At 48.1% G+C, this 21,828-nt stretch overlaps 1 protein-coding gene and 3 non-coding genes across 5 annotated transcripts; 2 read left to right on the top strand and 2 right to left on the bottom strand.

The window, feature by feature from the left end:
- Positions 1–1,619: 1,619 nt before the first annotated feature.
- Positions 1,620–11,521, bottom strand: TRIM7 (tripartite motif containing 7). Of its 2 annotated transcripts, XM_040622653.1 has the most exons (8): positions 9,726–11,521; positions 8,693–8,788; positions 7,180–7,410; positions 6,309–6,331; positions 5,898–6,013; positions 5,372–5,407; positions 3,425–3,962; positions 1,620–2,950 (listed from the first exon to the last, which is right to left on the bottom strand). In XM_040622653.1, exons 1-7 carry the CDS (start codon positions 10,467–10,469, stop codon positions 3,451–3,453), a joined length of 1,758 nt encoding a protein of 585 aa, XP_040478587.1. In that variant the 5' UTR covers positions 10,470–11,521; the 3' UTR covers positions 1,620–2,950; positions 3,425–3,450. The 2 variants fall into 2 exon arrangements, with proteins under 2 accessions (XP_040478587.1, XP_040478586.1); XM_040622652.1 differs by having other exon boundaries at positions 1,620–3,962; positions 9,726–11,520.
- Positions 11,522–12,722: 1,201 nt separating this feature from the next.
- TRNAA-UGC lies at positions 12,723–12,794 on the top strand. The gene has a single exon. It is a non-coding gene; the product is annotated as a tRNA-Ala (tRNA).
- A 435-nt stretch (positions 12,795–13,229) lies between these two features.
- Positions 13,230–13,302, top strand: TRNAK-CUU. Its single transcript has one exon. It is a non-coding gene; the product is annotated as a tRNA-Lys (tRNA).
- A 5,446-nt stretch (positions 13,303–18,748) lies between these two features.
- TRNAV-AAC lies at positions 18,749–18,821 on the bottom strand. The gene has a single exon. It is a non-coding gene; the product is annotated as a tRNA-Val (tRNA).
- Positions 18,822–21,828: the final 3,007 nt, after the last annotated feature.

The raw sequence follows: 21,828 nt of genomic DNA, 5'->3' as shown, positions 1-21,828 counted from the left end.
CCCAGGTGAGGGACGATCAGAAAGTGGCGGCTGCCCAATATACGGAAGCAGCCCAAGTGTCCATCATTGATGAATAGATAAAGAAGTGGCATATATACACAATGGAATGGTATGCAGCCATAAAAAAGGATGAAATCTTGCCATTTGCAAGGACATGGATAGAGCTAGAGAGAATAATGCTAAAGAACATAAGTGAGAAAAACAAATACCATACAATTTCACTCATGTGAAATTTAAGAAACAAAACAAATGAGCAAAAGGAAAAAAAATGAGAGAGACAAATCAAGAAATAGACTCTTAACTATAGAGAACAAACAGATGGTTACCAGAGGGGAGGGTTGGGAAGAGGGGTTAAATGGCGGATGGGGATTAAGGAGTGCACCTGTCGTGATGAGCACAGGGTGATGTACAAAAGTGTTGAATCATTCTATTGTACACCTGAAGCTAATAAAACACTGTATGCTAGGGGTGCCTGGGTGGCGCAGTCGGTAAGAGTCGGCCTTCGGCTCAGGACATGATCCCGGTGTTCTGTGATCAAGCCGCACATCAGGCTTCTCTGCTAGGAGCCTGCTTCTTCCTCTCCCACTCCCCCTGCTTGTGTTCCCTCTCTCACTGGCTGTCTCTCTCTGTCAAATAAATAAAATCTTAAAAAAAAAAAAAACCACTGTATGCTAGCTCACTGGAATTAAAATAAAGACTTAAGATAAAACTTAAAAAAAGAAAGTGGTGGCTGTAAGTGGTGGACCTTGACCTGGTGGCCCAACCTACCCCATGGTTCCTGCAACGTCAGGTGACTAGTGTCCCTACGTGCCCTCCAGTCTGCATGCTGAGGAGCCATGTGAGTGTCTGTTTTTCAGGGAAATGGCTCATGCAACTCAAGGATCTGGGACTCATGAGTGGGATCAGAAGGAGCCAAGTTAAGCCCTCATTGCTTTCAGCGACCCAAACATCTCACAGATCTTAGGATGCCCAAAGGATGGGAGAGAAAAATGCACACAATCACACAACCCCTCACACCAGCATTGGGACATCCAAAGTCACTATACTGCCCTGGTGACCAAAAGAGAACATCTCTTACCCTCGATGTGTGATTGTTACTGTAACTGTTGTTATATTTCTTCAGATACATAAATGTCTACTTAGTTATTCTGCAAACACACATACTCTGGTAGATACACAATCACATTCAGAAACACAAAAGCTGGAAATAACACACAGACGGCCACCCCTGCAGTCCTCAAACCTGACCCTACAGGCATCTCCACCAGGCACCCACCTTCTGTGACCTGTAATATGTGTTGCAGCATACTTCAGTACAATTGTTACATGACTGTAACTGTGATACTCAATTCAAAACCCATACAAGCCCGGGTAACATTTGGGCTTGATGATAACATTAGCCAATGTAACTAGCAAGTGGATGTTAAAAATGGGTTTTCTTTGTGGAAATTAGTGGTATTCAAATACATGCACTGGCTTCTAAAGCTACTGTCCATGTATGAACCCCACATAGGATTCACCCTCTGGAATGATACGATGATACTGTAGGCTGGACTCTTTTTTTTTTTTTTTTTTAAGATTTATTTATTGGAGAGAGAGAGAGAGCACGAGCTGAGGGGGCGGGGTTGTGCAGAGGGAGAAGGAGAGAGAGAATCTTAGGCAGGCTCCACGCCCAGCACAGAGCCCCACACGGGGCTGGATCTCACACTGGAGATCATGACCTGAGCTGAAATCAAGAGCCAGACGCTTAACCGACTAAGCCACCCCAGTAGGCTGGACTCTTATATGATCCTGTCCCCAGCCCATAAGCCACTGGATTCTGATTACCTGGTGCTGTGTCCACTGGGTCTGCCTCTAGAACAGTATCATGCCTGCCCTGTAAGACCCTTGTATGCAAAGTGTGCTTGAAGCATCTCAGGGATAGAACACAGAAACTCCATGACACCTGCAGACCATTCAATTGTCACTGTCCCTACATGCCAACATATCTATCTAAACCTGTGTAGGACAGAATAGGTCTGAGACTGGCTTTCATCTAGCCAGGTAACCAGGTAGTGGGGGAGGAAACCTATGTCCCTGACCTAAATATGGGGTGGCTAATATTTAACAACAAATGAAAAATAGGGTATTACCAAATTGACCTAGGTCTATTTGCAATACCTAAACCCTATGCACACGCTGTAAATGCCCTCCCCAAAATCCACACACACCCCTGCCCCCTCAATCTGAGATATAAGCACATGTGCACACATTCCTCACACACTTAAACACACCGGCTCACCCAGTCTAGCAGAACCCTTTGCTCCTATTGTGCTCTTGCACTCAGACTGGGGAAGTCAAGAATGAGCTAAGCTACCCTAGAAATGAGCTCAGTCAGCACTTCCATCTCCTCATCCCCTTTCCCTGGGAAGCACTAAGCGGGGAACAGCCCAACACCCCCTCCCAGAAGCCCACCCAAACAGAAGCTGGGGAACAATTAGCCAAGGGAGTAACACCCCACCAGGGCACAGGCTGAGCAGACCTTGTCACCAGGCTGCTGTTGGCATCATTTGGAAAGTTCCAGAAAGGGTATGTCAGAGGCATGTTTGTGCTCTGTGCAGTCCCATGCTGATGTTAGTTGCGTCTATAAAATTGTAAGTGCTGTTTTGTGTTTCAAAATTCCATCACCTTTGGTCTCCTTACTTAAGGGAGACTCTACTTTGGCATTTGAAAGGGGTTTTGGCATCTGTGAGAACACATGGCTGTCACTGTGGCTGAGAATGGACACATCGTTCTGTATCATCAGGTTAAGTGGTTTTGGAAGGTAGCCTGGGCTTTCCTCTCATGTCCAGGTCAAGAATCTCCTTCCAGTTCTGGCCCAGGCTGTTCTCTGAGCTGAGCGAACACTGCTCCTTCCTGAGTAGAGACCTCAGGCCAGCTGGATCCAGGTGTCTGAAGGCGGAGTTGACAGCTGACAAGAAGGGAGAGCAGAAGTGATCATGAACCTGGCAGTCTGGGTCCGAACCTGTCCCAGGCACGGAGGACAGCACTGGGTTTGCTGTTGGTCCACACAACCAAAGGCCCTGCTAAGTCCAGGCAGGAAGCCCCAGCGACGGGAAGCACCTCTGTGGGTAGCGGGGCTCCCATCCTCACCCACCTGCACTTCCTCACAGCTCAGGCCAGATCCACCTGCTGACAACAGGCAGAGGACAGGCCCCAGGGGTCCAAAGCATCGGTTCCCCTGCTCAGTTGACCGCAGAACGCTTTTCCACAATCGCCCATTCTGCTGGCTCCAATGTTGAGGTCTGCAGGAGCCCCTCTAAGGCTGCCCAGGCCAAGTCTGGGGGTGGGGGAGGCCCAAAGTAACCAGGAGCCTCCGACAGAGGGCAACATTGCTTACCGCGGGCAGCCCGGACAAGGAGGAATCCACCCTTGACTGACTCACCCTCTTTGGGAGGCGGACGAGGCCTCTCAGGGCCAGATTCGCAAGTAGGTGCCGGTGGAGCAAACGGAGAAAAGGGGGAACACGCGCTCGTGGAAGTTGACGCGGAAGGTGTAGAGGTGACGCATGTCCTCCGCGGCGTAGAAGGACACGGCCCCAACCTCCAGATCCAGGGCCACCCGCACGCGCGACAGGTGGCCACAGCTGAGGGGCGTCCGTTCAGGGCTGGTCACCGCCCAGTACTTCCCGCTGTTGAGCTGCAGCGCCCAGACGCCCTCCTCTGGGGTGAAGGGCGTGAGGCCCTTGCGGCGCACGCTCTCCCGAGCCACACCGAAGGCCCAGCCGTCCTTGGAGCCCACTTCCACCTCCCAGTGGTGCCGCCCGGAGGAGAAGCCGCAGGACGCCAGGACTCGCGTGTTGGTATCAAAGCGGCGTGCGTGGCACGGCAGGTCCTGGGCCCGCTGTCCCAGGCGCACGCTCTTCAGATCAAGAGAAAGGATGAGGCGGGGGTTGGCAGTGTCCGGGTCCAAGGTCAGCTCCACTGAAGGCAGAGACAGGGAGAGACGTCCCATGCAAGCCCCTTGCTCAGCGCTCCCCGGTTACTTCTCCTCCACCCCCCCCCACCCCAAGTACGTGGGGAAGTCAAATAGATGGAATGTAGGGACCTAATTTGGATCCCAATTCAAACAGATCCGAGAACCCAATTTAAAAGACAACTGGGGAATTTTGAACACTAGATATTGGAAGGAACCCTTAACTTTTCTAATTGTGACTATGGTTTTGTGGTTATGTGGTTTCTTTTAAGTCTATCTTTAGAGATCACATACTAATATTTATGGAAATAACTTATTTGTGACTTGCTTCCAGTGGGAAGAAGTGGGTAAGGGTGTTTAGGAAAAATATTAGCTGAAGGTGTGTGATGAAAACATAATATTCATTATGATCGTCTCTCTACTTTATGTTTAAAATTTTCATAATAAAAACAAAATATGCACACTTGTCCTAAGTACTATCTTCCAGGACTGTTGTCAGCCCCGGGAATCCCACAGTTCAGTATCCCTGTCCTCCTGCAGCTTCCTTTCTGGGGGGAAGGGGAGGAGAGACAATAAAAGATAAACATGGATAGTAAGAGGAATCAGGAGAGAAGGCTGTAATTTCAACCAGAGTGGCCAGGGAAGGAGAAAAGGCCTCACTGCAAAATTCAGCAAAGACATAAAGGAAGTGAGGGTGCCAGATATGCAGCTGTCTGGAGGAAGCATATATCAGGCTGAGGCCCAGCAAATGCAGTGCAAATGCCCTGAGGTGGGTGTGTGCTCGGTGCATTTCCAGAGCAGCAAGGAGGGCTTGTTGTGTCTGCACAGAGTAAGCCAGGGGGAGTGTGTGCAGTGAGGGCATATCCCTAAGCCTGGAAGACCACAGTGAGGACATGGAGAGGGGCTGTCCCAGGACTCTGAGCAGAGGAGGGGCATGATCTGACTCAGCTGGTTTAGATTCTTCCAAGGTAAATACTCACTTAGCTTGTTCAGTCATCAGCAGCAGGAATATGTGCCCTCTCCTCCCCTCCCCTGCCCTCCTGGGGGGTTGGATCCCATTCACCCCAGAGCTCTGCAGTAGTAAGAACCACCTCCCTTCCTGTCTTTGGTCTCCTCCTGCTTTCCCTGACCCCTGCACACAACCCCTGTCCCCAGGAGAGGTCTCTGTCTGTCTGGGACAAGGGGAGAGAGCCTTGTCCAGGTGAGTGACCCACAATTTATAGGCCTACAGGTCCCACTGAAGCCTGAGGGAACCAGAACTGGGGAGGCAAGGATGAGGAAGCAGACAGCAGAAGGCAGAGGTAGGCAGGCAGAAGGAACCAACCATGCACAAAGCCCAGAGAAACAGTCATGGTCAGGGAGTGGATTCTCCACATGGCCAAATAATGGGAACTCACGATCACGACAACCATCATACCTTTCTCCTCCTTCTCCAGCTCTCCCCGAAGATCCTCTGAGGAGGAGAAACAGAGCAGTATATGCATAAATGACTCGGGAGGTTGTCTATCTGGCAATGACAGTGATACCACGTCCTCTGACGTTTATAGTCCCACTGGCTCACTCACTCCCTAGATACCCAGAGGCTAAGAGGTGATGTGCAGACACTAGGTCACGTGTGGAGGGTGGGGAAAGGCAGTATCCTAGCTCTATCTCTCCAGCTTCCCCCTCTTTTTCCTGAGCTGGTCTGAGCTGAGCTCTTCTTCCTCATCCCTCCTTTTGCCCCTAATACTCCTCTACCCTGACTGTCCCTGGGGGAATCTTTGGGCTGGGGAGGTGGGGGTGAGGACTGTTGCTGAATGGATTTGCTACCACCACGTCCCTGCACCAATCTGACCTTGACACACCCTAGCTCCTATTTTATCACATAGCTTTTGGACAGGCACATCCTTGGGAGCCCAAGGCCACCAGCACTTCATGGCCCAGCCCCAAGCACAGGCCCCTACCTTTGAACTTCTTAAGCAGCCCCTTTAAGACAAAGGTCTTGAGGGAAACATTCCAGACTTTATTCTTCATCTCAGAAGAGACTGTGGTTGGCTTGGGACCAGGCACATTGCTGCATCTGCAGGACAAAGACCCTGAGGAAGGCCCACAAACATTATCATAGTCCCAGTGGGCTGAGACAATTAGGATGGCAAGATCCTCTTGGTGGGAAGAGGTGAAGAAAGGAGCAGCTGATCTTGCACCAGAATATCCACAGCCAGGCAGGTGGACATTTGCCTTAGAAGGTACACAGGGAAGGCAGTGTGAGAGTTGGGAGGTGAGAGGTCAGGGGTAAGGAAATGAAGAGAGACACCTCAGTGGAAAAGGAGAAGAGCCAGCTTGGAGAGGCCTAAGGAACTCTTAGGTCCACTCACCTGTTTAGTGTGTTTTTGAATTCCTGGAAAGAAAGATGAAAGAAAACCAACTCAGCATCAGGTAACCTCCAGCCACCTTTGACAAAATAAAACTGGCCTCTTGTCCTGCTTCCAGAGGAATAAGCAATAAGGTGTACCACTCCTATCACCTGCATGGGCCCAGATGGCAATGGCTTCCTGCTGTGGCTGATTACTGGGTATCTCATCACGTCCCTTCCCACAGCTTTGCAAATGCTCCCTTCATTACAGAGTTATCACTGGAACCATGTGCTGGGATCCAGTGTTGCCTCTGCTCTCGACACCACCCCAGATAAGTCATAGCCCTTAGGCAATGACTGGCCACTCAGACCAGCATCTTTTTTTTTTAATGTTTTTTTATTATATTATGTTAGTCACCATACAGTATATCCCTCAGACCAGCATCTTTTAAATGACCATGCTTGACCCATTGTGACTTGTGAAGTTTATTTGTGGATTGTGACTATTTATTTTTCAAAGGAAATAGAGTAGAAAATGTCAAAATGCATCACATGTACTAAAGATAAGTATTATTTTCTGAGACTTTTGTCATAAGGCTTATATATGCCTTGTATATGGCTCTTTGGAACTCCTTTCTGTCTGCTAGATTGGATACTGCCCAATTCATGAATCGTTGAGTAAAGCCAGGAAGATCTTTATTGTGGCTTGAGATCAAGAAAGTTTTACCACATCTTTTTATATCTTTAACCCCAGGAGAATCGGGCAGTTTTCTCCAGTCCCTTCTGCTTGAGTATGTGATTCTACTAAACTCACAGAATCTGACTTTGTTCTCACTTGCCATTTGTGATGCCTTAGGAGAAATGAGTCATACCTCTGGCCAATCCAGACTCACCTGGAGAAAGTCAAGGTCAGGCTTTTGAGATGTCTCCTGGATCTGGCTGCTGAGCTTAGAGAGCTGGGTGATCTCACCCCCAAGCTGAGCTATGTTCTCATTCTGCTTCTGTGTCACCTCTCGGGACAGCTCCTCCAGGCGGCCCAAGAGCCGGCCCTCCTGCTCCACCAGGAAGGCCCGCAGTGCTTGGAACTCTGCACCCACCTTCTCTCGCTCTGCTGCCATCTGCTTCTGTTTCAGGACAGGAGAAGTTGGAGAGGGAATGGGAAATCAGGATGTAGCATTTGGACAGTAGCCTCTGAGCCATCTCATGGGACAGAATTCCATCCACCTCACTGTTCAGGGTTCAGAGGCTCACCTACACATACCCACCACGCACATCCTCTAGTTTAAATGTCCCAACTCTGAGCACACAGCAGCTTCAACACAGGCTCTCGAGTCCCCTGTCACAAATGTGCTCTCCCACCAACCTAGGGCAACTTCAAACTTGCCCCAGAACCACTTTGGGCTACAGCTGCCTCATTTGAAAAGTAGGAAGAATAAATTAGTGCCTCCCAGAGCCACTGTAAGGACTAAACTGAGGTGACTTCTCCCCACCCCCAAAATACATTTATTTCAAGTTAAAAACAAGACAAGAGGCCCAAAATGGAGTCACCCATGCTAAGTCCCCCATCAGGAAACAGACTTAATTACATTGTCAGTTTTCCCAGAAATAGAATTTTAAGCCAGCCAATCAGGAATCACCTGATCAGCATTAGTTAAGTAACAGCCTGATAAAGCCCTACCCTCCCCAACAGGGAAAGTAACTTTGCAATAACCAATCTGCTTTTTGGCCTAGTATAAATTCCTTGTTCGTGCTCCCTTCTGCCTATAAAATCTTTTGCCTTGTATAGCTTTTCAGAGGTTTTCTTTAATTTTATTTATTTGTCAGAGAGAGACAGCAAGCACAAGCAGGGGGACCAGCAGGCAGAAATGCAGGCTGCCCAACATGGGCTCCATCCCAGGACCCTGGGATCATGACCTGAACCGAAGGCAGACGCTTAGCTGACTGAGCCACCCAGGCGCTCTGTCAGAGTTCTTGTCTATCTGCTAGATGGGGTGCTGCCCAATTCATGAATCGCTGAATAAAGCCAATAACATCTGCAAATTTTACTCAGCTAAATGTTCTCTCTTAACATTTGTCACCCCTCCAATTTTCACTCTTCCCTTTACTTCTTTTTTTTTTTTTTTTAAGATTTTATTTATTTATTCGACACAGAGAGAGACAGCCAGTGAGGGAACACAAGCAGGGTGAGCGGGAGAGGAAGAAGCAGGAGCTTCCAGCAAAGGAGCCCGATGTGGGGCTCGATCCCAGGACCCCAGGATCATGCCCTAGCCAAAGGCAGATGCTCAACGACTGAGCCACCCAGGCGCCCCCTACTTCTTTTTAAAGAATGTACGCACAGGGTCAGGATGGTGGGTGGTCCCTCTGTTGTCACCCAAAGAGGGCCCACCTGGAGGGTGCCCAGCTCACCAGCAGCTCTTTGCTCTCCTTCTCTTCAGTGGACCGAAACACCTCATAGTCCTCCAGATCCTTCTTCAAGACTTTCAGCCTGGACTCCAGCAGCTCCTGCAGGAGGGTGAGAAGGGAGACGTTATGGGAAGAGGACTCTGGAAACCCCAACTTGTGCCTCCCTGGAGCCATCCAGGAAAAAGAGAAGACCCTCTTCATTGAAGAGGTGGAGGCAGGGTTGAAGCTGTGTCTGGACATCGGGATGACTGCAACCTGCACAGGCACACATAGTGGCACAGGGCAACTGAAGGGTGACTCCTAAGGCCCCAAGGTCTCACTTCCCCAAGACCATCTATACACAATCCAAGCTGAAATGCAGCCCTGTAGGAGCCCAACCCACGTAGTTTTCCCTCTGGTTTCCTCCTTACCATCAGAAAGCCGTCTAGGTGGGAGGGCTGACACGGAATAAGGAGTAAAGAAAGACCGGGGGCTGTGTGCCTGAAACCTCTGTGCACACCCAGAAAGGAGGCAGGGAAGAGAATGCCCCAGATCTCTGCTTTGACACAACCCAAGACAGCTTTTGGTGCTCGACTCAACCCAGGAGTCACCCACTGCCTTACCGCAACTTCTTGGGAAGGTCGTCCCCCTCAGCCCTAGGACGCAAGGACATAGCAGAGCGCCACGCCCAGGGAAAGGGCTGAGAGTGCGGGCAGAGGAAGCGTGGGTGCGACCGAGACACTGCTAGAAACCAGGGACAGACAGACAGAAAACCGCGTAGTCTGTGGAGGTCTCGCGAGGGCGGTCCAGTAGGGAGCCCAGAGGGAACCTCGAGGTGGGTGGGAGGGTGGTACTAGTGGTGTGGCGGTGACACAGCGAGAGCCGCACTCAGTCCCAGAGCCAGTGCTGGGTAGCATGGCAAAGGAAAAGAGGCAGGGTCTCACCCGGACCTCCTGCCTGCCTGCCTGCCTGCCAGCGGTCTGCACAGCGTGTGCGGGAAGACTGAACCCGAGCTGGGTCCTGGGGATCTGCTCTGGGGTGGGGGAGGGGCGCTCACCTTAGCTTCCTGCACAGCCTCGTCCAGCGGCAACACTGCGTGCTCCCGGTGCTCGCGGGCGCGGTCGCACACCACGCAAATGGCGCGTCCGTCGTCCTGGCAGTACAGTTTGAGCGGTTCGCCATGCTGGACGCACCCCGCCACCGCCGCCTCCGCCGGCCGGCGCTCCCCTAGCGCGGCCGCAGGCAGACTGAAGCGCCGCAGCAGCGTGGCCACCGAGGCCAGCTGCCGGTTGGGCCGCAGCTGGCCAGGACGCACGGGCTCTCGGCACTGTGGGCAGGGCAGCGGACAAGGCAGCGCGCGGGACACGCCGGGGCGCTCCCAGCAGCGCGCGATACAGGAACGGCAGAAACTGTGACCGCACTCGACGGACACCGGCTCGCGGAAGAGCTCCAGGCATATAGAGCAAGTGGTCTCGCCCTGCAGCTCGGCAGCCAGCGCCAGCGCTTCTGCCCCGGCGCCGGGGTCAGTCCGCGGGCCCACCGCCGCCATGCGCTCCCTCGGCGCACCTAAGCCGGGCGGTGCTGGGGAAGTCGAGGGGCCCGACGGTACGCGGCTCCGAGTGGGGAGGCCCGCATATGCGGCCTCCGAGCACCCACTGGGAGAGGAAGGGCGGGGCTGAAGCCGGGCTGGCGGAGACTGGAGCTGAGAGCTTGCCGGGCCGGGAAAGGAGACAGGAGTGAGCGCGTTGTGGGCGGGCCAGACCTCACTTCTCGGTCGGATCCGAGTGCGGGCCAGCGCCATGTGCCCCCGCTCTGGGCCGCTCAGACACTGGCTTGGGTTGGTCTGCGGCCTCCTCGGTCCCCTGGCGCCCTCTCTCCGTCGCCCCCTCCCCCCACCTCGCCCAGCCCCACCGCAAGCCTCTCTAGGACACCCCCAGCCTGACCTAGTCAGCCGTGGAAACGGGCCTGGACAGGTGGGCGCACACGCCCAGCTGGGCGCCACTCCCGATTGCCGCCCGAGTCCGACCTAGCACGGCCGGGCCAAGGGCCTAGCGCCCGGTCCACAGTGTCAGGTTCCCGGAGTGCAGGTTTGTCCCGGCCTGGGGCTGAGCTAAATTTAGTGTCTGGAACATGGCTCTTGCCCCCACCCCCAAGCGTGGCTTGTATCCACTTCTGTGGCTACTTTTCCCACCGTCGTTTTCCCCCTTGTTTATTCTTTCTTTAATTTTTGGCTTTGAACAAATAATACATTTACAATAAATTTTCTCACTCTGATGTCCACCAAAATAACCCAACCCTCTCCTGTCCCTCCAGAACTGCCAGGAATATTTGCTTCCACCACCATTTCTCATTCCCAGAGGCCACTCAGGGCAGGTGTTAGACACCACCCTCCTCACAAAACACTTTTGACCTCAGCAATTCTAACCCAAAGGCAAAGCCTCACTTCACGTGCCCTTTCCTCTGATGCTTCCTCCTTGCTGACACNCTTTCCTGGTGAGTTCCAGAATGCTGTAGTCCCTGGCTCTCCTACCTTTTTTTGGCCTCCCCTGTGGTTTCCTCCTCCTCTTCCTGCACTTGCTCGGTTCTTGGACCTCTGTCTATACTCACTCCTGATCTCTTCCACTTTCTTCTTCCTGATGCCACAGTACACATCCCCACCCAGTATCCCCTACTATGCCTGGCTCCCACATCCAACTCCTGTGTTCTAAGGGATATCACACACTCACCATATCCACAACTGTACTTCGAATCTACCCCTCCACCTGTTCCTTCCAGAGCCTACCCCACCCCACCCCCATTTTACAGCAACTCCATCCCTCCAGGTGCTCAGGCCAAACTGGGGAGTCCTCTGTGACTTCCAAGAGGAAAACATTGTACATGCTCCACCCTCAGTCCCCTGTGTGTCCTCACTCTCTCATGCCCTCCACTGCACCACCCCCAGTGATCTCATGATCACAACAGTTCTCTCCCCTTCTGTCACACTGCCCTACCCGGTTTTCTCCACCCAGCTGTGAGAACAGTCCTGTTGAAATTTAAGTCAGATCAGTTATAAGTTCTCCTCTGCTCACACCCTCCATTGGCTCCCACTGCTCCAAGTTAAAGTTGAAGTCTTTATAATCCTCCAAAGGCCCTACCCATTCTTTGACCCCATCCCCTGCACCCAGCCTCTCTACCAGCATGTCCTGTCACTTCCCTGTTGACTCCTCTCTTGCCACAGGGACCTCCTTGCTCTTCCTGCAACATGCCAGTAAGATCCTATTTCAGGGCCTTTGAACTGGCTTTTACCTTTACTTGGACCTCTCTTTTCCCATACTTGCATGGCTTACTTCCCATCCTTCAAGTCTTGTTTCAAATGCCATCCTCTCAGCCAAGCCTCCGGACAACTGTTTAAAATCACCTCTTACCACACTGTGTCCTTCAACCTGGCTCTATTTTCTAACACTCTACCTCCTCCGGAATTTGAGCTGTTAGAGGGGATGACTGTGTCAGTTTTGCTCGTGGCTGGACCCCCAGATTTCTAGAGCAGCTCTTGTTGCATAGTAAGCGATCCGTAAACTTTTCTTGGATTGAACTGATTTAAACGTGGTTCAAAATTCAGATACGCAGAGTGGTTCACAGCGAAGAATATACCCATTGTCTATGCTCCAGTCTCCTCCCCATCCTAAGCGATCGACTTTGCAATTCTGAATTATTTTATACAAATATTACATAGTTTACTACACTCCCTTTCTTCTTGCTTAACAAACGTAGCAGACTGCGCACGGTCTTCCTTACTTTCCTTTTTTCGGCTCACAGTTCATTTGGGGCATCGTGCCTGATGATTTCGCCTACGTTTTCCACTGCTGCCTTCAGGTGTTTGTTCCAGTCCTGTTTTCCCCGCCAGTGTCCCTCAGTGGAGATCCGCTCGCCTCGAGTCAGGAGAGGACTCAAACACAGCCCTGGCGCTGCCGGACCGGCTTTGCAGCATCCTGGTTGTCTCATCAGGCTAATCGCACACCCACTCCGTACACTAATAAGCAGCCAAGGGAAAATACAGAGAAGGTTGTAGCAAAGTGGGGATGTAGCTCAGTGGTAGAGCGCATGCTTTGCATGTATGAGGCCCCGGGTTCGATCCCCGGCATCTCCAACGCGGGTCTGCGCTTTCCTTTTTCCAAGTTTTCAAACGCTGAATGTTTGCAGAGCCCTGGGGGAAATCCCGTATCGTGTAGTTTGCCCAGATTGGAAGGGGCGGTGGCGGGATCCACCCACTCCAATCCCCAGACCCTACGTCTAAACTCCTGATTAAAATATCACAAGGTGAGCGTGCCAGTATTAAGATGCTCATGTTTTCCCTCCTTCGCGCCCCGCACTTTCCGGGGGGAGGAAAAAGGATCGGTAGCTGGCTGAGCAAGCAGAAAATAGACCTAGGTGGGAGGGGCGGTCAGGCGAGATCTTCGGAGTTTTGAGTTTCTCGGTCTGCCCAGCGGCGGGATGTTGCAAATAAACCTACTTCCGAATCTGGAGAGGTAGATAGCTTGAATCCTACCTTGAAGTAAGAGTTGATGAAAATAAGTTCCTAGGCGCCCGGCTAGCTCAGTCGGTAGAGCATGAGACTCTTAATCTCAGGGTCGTGGGTTCGAGCCCCACGTTGGGCGCAACGCTTAGGTTTTGTCCAATTAAGGACAATTGGTTTACTACTTGACTCCCTCGGGGACAAATAAATTCTACTCTAGAAATTTCTCGTATGCGGTATTCAAGTGCGCTTTTTTATGTGGCTATACCTTTGTTCATTGATTAAGTTATGATTTACTGCTAACAAAATGAATTTTATATAAGTATATGTAAATTATTTTATAAATTGTTAAAGCATGCGTAATAAAACTTACCGTTTCAATAATTTTTACATGTACAGTTCGGTAGCTTTTCACACAATCACATAGTTGTGCAACCGCCACCACCATCCATTTCCACAACTTTTTCATCTTCCTCAACTGGAACTCTACCCAGGAAATAAAACTCCCAGTTCTGTCCTTCCTCCATTCCCGGCAACCACCATTCTACTATCTCTATGACTACTCTCCATTATGTATATAGGCACGCTACATTTTTTTTTTAACCCTTCATCTGTCTATAAACACTTGGTTGGGTTCCTTCCACCTTTTTGGCTTTTGTGAATAATGCGGCTATTAGCATGGGTGTGCAAATATCTGTTCAAGTTCCTGTTTTCACTTCTGTTGAGTATATACCTAGAAGTGGAATTGCAGAACAAATGGTATTTCTTTTTTTTCTTATTTTTCTTTCTAATTTTAATTCCAATGTAACATACGGTATTTCTATGTTTAATTTTTTTTGAAGAATCACCATAACATTTTCCACAGAGTTCCACAAAATGAGTTTTTAAAACATCTTTTGAGTAGGTTGTACACTGTACTCTTCAAAAATTGAACCATACATAAAAATATTCAGTGAAAAGTGCCTGTCATCCTCCCTCCTTAGGTAACAACTATTGTACTCGTGTATATATTCTTGCACGGTTATACACCTTTCGATGCAAATATATTTCTATTTTCCTCTATTTTATACAAAAAGACAATTACAACTCTTATATTTGAAGATCTTTCCATCTAAGATGTAGGAAATTTTCTAAATCTTTTTTTTTTTGCAGCTGCATAATATTCACCTATAGATGAATCATAGTTTATTTAACAGATCACCTACTGATGAACATTTATATTGTTTCCAATCTCTTGTTAGTATAACCAGTTCTGCAGTTAATAAGTATGTAGTGTTGTTATTTTGCACTTTTGCAGTCATATCTGTGGGGCAAATTCTTAGAAGTGAGATTGCTGGGTCAAGGTTTATATGTGATGGTAACTTTATGGAAATAGACAAATCACTGGACTGTAGATTTTACAGGCTGATTGATTTCCTTCCTACCAGCCATGAACCAGACTGACTGTTTCTCCTCTGCTGGGTGGCAATGGGCTGCTTTAAAGAATCTAACATGACTCCACCCCTCTTATCATTCCCTCACTGCCTGTCCTACAAGTAAGATGATATCCATTGCAGGGCCTACAGGGCACTGCCTCACAGGAAGAGGGACCTTCCTTTTGCCCCTCACAGGAACATACGCAGGCAACAGATTCTAAAGATCACAGTGTCTCTCTTATTTATGGCTTCTAATCCAATTCTAGAGGACAATATTATTATTTTTTTTCTTTTTCAGGCTTGTTTCTGTGAAGGCTATCACGTTTTCTTCAATGCAAAGCTTCATTGGAAAGGCCTACTCAGTTATTTCTTATTCTGCGAATTTTCTCCCTTGGACAGAAAGAATCCAACCATATATAAGAAATTAAATTTGTATGTGATTTTCTACTCGGTCTTGGTGTCATATGGGCATATTTAAATTATTCGATCATGCATGTGGCTTGTGGTTTATGATAATTATATATAATTTACATATAAATTATTAATCAACCATCCATTTGGATATTTTCATCTAAAACCTCATTTGAAACAGAAAATTATCTCCAGGTTTAAGATATTTATGGCTATTTTCTAGCTAGTCTAAAAAAACTCCAATATCAGCTCTTTCTTTAATAGTCAGTGGTTTCTCAGTATTTACTAGAATTGGCAAAGTCATTATCTTAGGGTCTGTGTAGCTTCAAGAGAAATGGTTCGACCACCATCAAATTCTACCCTGTTATTTCACTGCTGTTTATAGGCACAAAGTCCCCTAAATAAAAGGCAGGTCTCAGTCACATGCTGATGTCCTGGGGAATGTAAGTTTGGGGTAAATAGGAAGACAAATGTCGACCAGAGCAGCCTAATTCTGGAGGACGGCATGCTAAAGGAAGAGTGGCCAAACAGATGACCCAGAATGACCTGCTCCTCCATTCTGTGTCAGGACCAACTGGATTAAAATCACTGGATATTTTGGGAAACTCTCTGCTGTCATCTGAGATGTTTAATGTCTAAGGACTAGGGAAGATTTTTTAATACAGAAAAGAATACAAACTTATTGTGTGATTAATATTCAATTTATCTAGTTGTAAATGTTAAAGCCTAGTTTTTCGCAAGGTTTTAAGTTCAACTTACAAATATTATTGTTTTTCTTATAAAGCTAGCAATTTCTGAAACAGGAACAATCACTAGTTCCTTTGACTAGTTCCTTCATGAATTATGGTTATCAAAAGACGTCATTCTGAATATCTAAGCCACTGGTGATATTTTCTCTTAGACATTCCTGGTAACAATTTTGGACTTATCTCTCTGAACCCTCATTGAGAGGAGAGGGGGCACTGATTAGGTCACAGCTGGAGTGCAGAGCCATTACGTGAACCTCAGTTGCTGCTGTAGTCTCCCTGCTTTAACCACCAACTCATAGCAGTTAGAAACACCAGGTGGATTGTCTATCTGCAATCTTCTGAATGAGCCTATATGTTCATTCATCTGTCCTTAAAAACTCCATATTGAGATCCTACTGTACTTCTCATTAGCCTGGACATACTCTAAGACTACAGATCCAGTGTCCTCCATACATTTTTCTATCCACTTGTAAACAAAAAGAGCAACTGGTGTGGATGGAGTCATCAGAATGCAGAGCCAAGGAGATACAGCTGTGGCTCCTTATCCACCAAGTTCCTGGTCTTCCTTTCCTCCTTGAACCCACCAAGCACACTCCTACTTCAGAGCCTTTGAACCCTCTGCTCCCTCTCCCAAAGGCCTCTTCCCAAGATCTTTGAAAGGCTGGCTCCATCTTATTTTCCTGACTAAGCTCATTGTCACCTCTTCTGATACATCTTTCTTAGCCCTTCTCTAATGCTGTCCTCTGTTTGCTTGCCACTCTATCAGATCTCCCTCATTAATTTTCTCACAGGCCTTATCACCCTCTGAGATAGAGCCAGTAGGGTGGGAAGTGATGGAGTTAGAGATAAAAATGGAATTGTGGAAGAAAGAAAATTGAAGTTGGTTGATGGGTACTTGGCATGTCATAATACAATTATCTCTACTTTAGATTTCCTAATAAAGAGGTTTTTTAAAAATAAAGCAAAAGGGAATATACTTATGAGTGAGAGATTAAAAAATTAGGTAGATAATTTTGTACAGTAACGATGTTGAAGCTTATTTGGAAAAATGTGAAGATCTAGCAAAAGCTACAATTAAGTAGAACCCTCAGTGTTAACTCATGTCCTTAAAACTATTTCTCTAGGGTACTTGGAAGTGGGGGAGCCAGAGACCTTGGGCTCCATGCACCGTCCTGGCACTTAGATTTGGCTTTTTCTTTTACTCTTCACTGGAAAAAAAAAAAAAAAGAAGCTTCCTGTACATTCTCCTGCATCCTAAGGCAGGAAAAATTACGGATGGGTCCAAAGCGTGAATAGCTGCTAGGAAATGAGGATGCTTTCAAATTGTCAGGGCAATGCTGAAAAGATAAAGGAGCCAATGTGAAGGGGCTCCCACTGACAAGCAGCTACAATTTAAGCATCAATAAGAGAATAATAATTAGCATTAATTGAAACAAGATGAGTCTAGGAAAGCAGAAGAAGAATTCCCCAGGTGAGGTCCAGAATCCTTCACTCTTCACTCCTCTGGGTCTCTAAGTTCAATAGCTAGTCCCTAGCCTTCCTGGTTGGGTGAGTTACATCTGTAAATTCTGGGAAAGAATACAAATAAGTGTGAAAGAACAATGATAAAGAAATGGGCATGAAATTGATTTTTTAAAGTACGTTATGCTGTTTTTGGTTATGCTTTGTCTGCATTTAAGATGAGTGAAACTTTAAAGGCAATGCGATTTACAACCTTGATGTTTTATTTGGCTTCCCAGTTTGATAGAAGTTCTGGGAAAGAAGTTGCTTGTCAAATGTGTAAGTGTGCCCCGTCAAGTGTGAAAGCATGAGCCCTATTTTCCAGGCGTGAGAGCAAGCTGCACTACAGAGGTCCACAGTCCTGCGTCTCTACCGACATCTCTCAAGCCAGGAGCACTGGGCTGGGGGGCCCACCCCGAGCGTCGCTGGAATGCTTCTCTGAAGCCTTTACTGCCTTTTCGCCTTGAACTCTAGAGCCTGTTTCCCAACACACTTGCAGCATCGCACAGGCTGGAGACCAATGAGCGGCACGTGAGGATCGCTGAAGAGGGCGGCTGGCCGAGACACCTCTGGAGAGACTGATGGTCCTTTGACTGCTCTCAGCCGCTGAGGACACACTGGACAGTGGGAGGAATGCAGGGTAGACACTAGGTGGGTCTGCCTTAGGGGGCACGCGGGGAGCGACAGCAGGGCGCCACTTGGAGGAGCGGAGGCGGCCCCCCTGAGGACAGGTGGATGGGCAGCCCCAAGCTGGGAGTGAAACCAGTCAGGGTAGAAGAATTTAAACTTGCTCGTGGTAGTGTCGGTGGTGTGGAGTTGCCGCCATCGCTGTTGGCTCCACCCAGCCAATCACTGACAGTCCGCTGGCAGAATCAAAGCTGCTTTCCTCGCTGCGCTTACTTGACTTTCTCTCGGTGCCCTGCTGCTTTTCCTCTTCTCCATCCTTTAGCTTCCCCTTTCTATTTCCTTTACCCCACGTTTCCTCACCTTCTGTGACGTTTCTGTGCGTCAGCGGCGTCACCTGTAAACTATGTATTACGTACCTCCCAGGATTGTTAGGTTCCTTTGAGGCAGATACCTTAAACAGGACTGGACACCGTTAACGCAATGCGTTGTTCATGGCTCGGTCATTACCACCGCTACGATCTTCCCTGTGAATACTCCCTCCTGGCCTGCCTTCCACCATATATTTCCAGCTCATTCCTGCTTGCATTTTTTAACATTTCATGTGTGGATGCGGACATTCCTGCCTTTTGTTGCCTTTTAACCGGCCAGAATCGTTAAGTTCTATGAAGAAATGCTCTAAAGCCACAGACCACATTCTTACACCACAGACCTAGAGACCGGGGCTGTATTGGTTGAACCGAACTGGTAATGAATTACAAAAGACAAGAGTACGTGTAAAACTGTAAAAAGTATCCATACATACACGCACATACATTCCACACACAGATGACTTACGTAGAGAAATTCACTTAACCTGAGGTAAAAGAAAAAGACGCAGACCTCACAGTGTTTCCGCCCGGTTTCGAACCGGGGACCTTTCGCGTGTTAGGCGAACGTGATAACCACTACACTACGGAAACTAGCGATGCGTGAGTTATTTCATGATCTTTCTAAGAGTTTTAGCCATGGGCTCTGCCACCCCCCTCCCCCCCCCAACTGGGAGGCCGAGCCCTTGAAACCATTCCACGTGGGGCCCCCGGTAGTATTGTTGTCTAACTACCCAACGCGACTCATTAGCAGGTCGGGAAACCAGTCAGGTTCAGCAATTAAAAACAAAACAAAACAGTGGATGAAAGCAGGCAGCCTCGCAGCAAGGAAGGTAAATGTGGCTTTGGAAGTTTGAAACTAGGTAATTCTCTCCATTTTGTCTCTTTCTTCTAGCGAGACAGTTGGAGGTTTTAAATTTTCACCCATTTTATGCTGGATTGACACTAAAGATCTAAAGGATTAAGGAAATGCTAAGTACGTTCAAGGAATATGAGATTTGAATGTATTTCGTCAAAATGTAGGTATAAATAAGCCAAAAATAAAATTAGTTTTACCTGTTTTCAAAATGATTGTTTCTTCTAAATTATGTGGAATTATCTATTAAAAATAAAAGGGAAATTGAAATATCAAATTCTAAGTCAACGTTATTTAAATAAAGCTGAAAATTTAAATTTTGAAATATAATTAAATCTTTTAAGTATTTTCTAAAAATAAGACTAATCAATGCTAGCATTGAATGTCCAGAATTGGGATGAGGCTTAACGCATGCTATATGTAGATCTCTATATATGCAAATGTAAGATTAGTATAGATGATCTAATATTGAAAATGTTTTTTTGGTTGCCTATGCTGATTCCGGAAGACCTGTGGAGCCAGGAATTGGAATGGAGGCTGAGTCCTGCTGAGTCAGGATCCTTGAGTGTCTTCACCTTGTAAACCCCTCTCCATCAGACCACTGGGCGGCAGGTCCTCTTGTCCGAGTCTAGTTGTCTGATCAAGGTCACCAGGGGCCTGCAGGTGGCCCAATCCATAGAGGCCTTACTGCCTTCCTTTACTAGACCATGTATGGAATTTGAGTCTGCCTATCTGTTCCTCTCTTTTTGCACATCCTAACTCCCTTGGCCTCAGTAGAAGCTTTGCTGCTGGCTTTACTCCTAGTCTGACTCCTTCTCCATTTGTCTACCCAAGGCTATCTCCCCTGGAGAGTCACGTTGCGGTTGACAGCTTGACCCAACCTCTACCCCGCCTGCTTGTGTCTCCAGCAATGACAGTTCTCCCCAGGCTTCAGATCCATGTGTCTTGGACATGTCCTTTGAGACATCTCCCAACCTGTTCAAGACTGAATTCATTACTGCTTTCTCACCCCCCAACCCACTCCTGTGTTAGAAGGTGGAGGAAAGTCAGTAAAGTATCCTCTAGGCTCGTTAAGAGGGAAAAAAATGAAGCAAGCCACTCTATATCGCTTATGCAGAGTTTTATTCAGGGTAACTTACTGACGGGGAGTGTGGGTGGGGACAGACCAGCCAGGCCCTGTCGGGCCATTCTCCGCAGCTATTCTCCACCCAGTCCAGACCTTAATCCCTAGATTTTATGGAATGAGAAGTATGGTCATGAGGTCATAGGGTAGTTATCTAAACTGGCTCTATCAGTGTGCCAAAGGATCTCTACTAGTTACCTAAAGTGGTGCCTTCTGTGTGCCACTTTAGGAAAGATCAGAACAAGCCTTCCCGCATTCCATGTCATGGCATACATTAACGTCCACGGGCCTGGAACATGTAGTGGGAGGGAGGTCATTGCTCTGGCTTGAAGAGGATGGAGGGCCAAAGGTGGGGTCAGTATTGTCCCTACTCCTACACTCGGTCTTTGATTTCTGTTACTAAACCATCTAAAGCAGAAACTGGGCAGCCTCCCTCTTCTGCCCAGGTATAAACCATGCACCTATCTCCTTCACCCACTTCTCCCATCTGGCTGCTGCCTCCCCCTGCGATGTTAGCTGCTTCCTGTCTAGACCATGGCTGTGTATCTCCAGTTCCTCTCTCTGACTCAGTCTCACTTCCATCACATGTCCTGCTCATCGTTCCTGAAGGAATCCTTCTGAAACGTAAATCAGAGCAAGTCCTTCTGCCTCCATGGCCACCATCGCCAAGGAGGAAAAAGACCAAAAAATCCTACTTTCCTTGTGTTTGCTCAATGTCTGAACTGATCAACCCTTGACTCTTTTGTGCTAAGAGCAATGGATCACTTACCAGATGGGATTCCCAACTGGGCCTGGCTGGAGGGGCAACAGTGGAAGCCATGGAGAGGAAAGAGAGGCAGGAATTGGAGCAAAAAGCTCCAGAGGGGATGCCCCTAGCTTGTTGGGAGATGGCAACGAGAAGCCTGTCCACTTTGGCTTCTCCTTAATGAAAAGCCAGGATCTTTTAGGAATGTTTTCCATTTCCAGTGAAGGTGGTTAAAAAAAAAAAAAAAAAAGAAGAAGAAGAAGAAGCCCTAAAACCACAATTTGCAAACGAATCTATAGGTACCTGTGCGAGAAAAAATGTCAAAATCGAAACTCCTGGGACACAAGCTTATTTAGACCCATTAATTCCAATATAAGACCATAGTAACAGTCGCTTTCCAGTAAGGCATGAGCGAGCTAGGACGCTAGGACTGTACCAGCAAATCCGCCTATTTTACAAACTTTGACCAACTCCTGTCCAGACAGCTCTTAAACGGTGTCATGCTAAACTTTCCCTAATTCCCGTCTTCGATGCACTTCTGAGACTGAAGGCGATTCAATCCTTTGCTTAGCAAGTTCAATAAACCAGCTTTACGTGACCAATAGACTTCTCTTGCGGTCTGGCGTGTGTTGAGGGAGACGTCTACATACGGTAAACAGAGAACAGTCTGAATTTGCAGGTCTGAAAAAGCAGTTCAGCTGAAGTTAAGGAAGAATTTCCTGACAAGACCAGTAAACTGAGGATGTTCATGTTAGGATGTTCCAAAATAAAGGATATTTTTACATTCCTGTCTGTGTGGGGCAACATTTAAGAAACGATGGACTCTTAAAAAGAGGAATATACTGAAGATGAGGGTCTCAGATTACGAAGAGCACTC

Source organism: Ursus maritimus, unplaced genomic scaffold (assembly GCF_017311325.1).
Source record: "Ursus maritimus isolate PB19 unplaced genomic scaffold, ASM1731132v1 scaffold_5, whole genome shotgun sequence".
NCBI classification, from domain to species: Eukaryota; Metazoa; Chordata; class Mammalia; order Carnivora; family Ursidae; genus Ursus; species Ursus maritimus.
Note: the sequence above shows the minus strand (reverse complement) of the source record. Positions and strands in the feature narration are given on the sequence as shown.

Coding starts and splice junctions, on each gene's coding strand:
- TRIM7 (XM_040622653.1), bottom strand. CDS start 10,469: ATGGCGCTGGCCCGCACTCGGATCCGACCGAGAAGTGAGGTCTGGCCC. Junction 7,411..8,692: donor AGGAGAGCAAAGAGCTGCTG/GTGAGCTGGGCA, acceptor GTCCTGAAACAG/AAGCAGATGGCAGCAGAGCG. Junction 5,408..5,897: donor GCTGCTTAAGAAGTTCAAAG/GTAGGGGCCTGT, acceptor TCTCCTCCTCAG/AGGATCTTCGGGGAGAGCTG.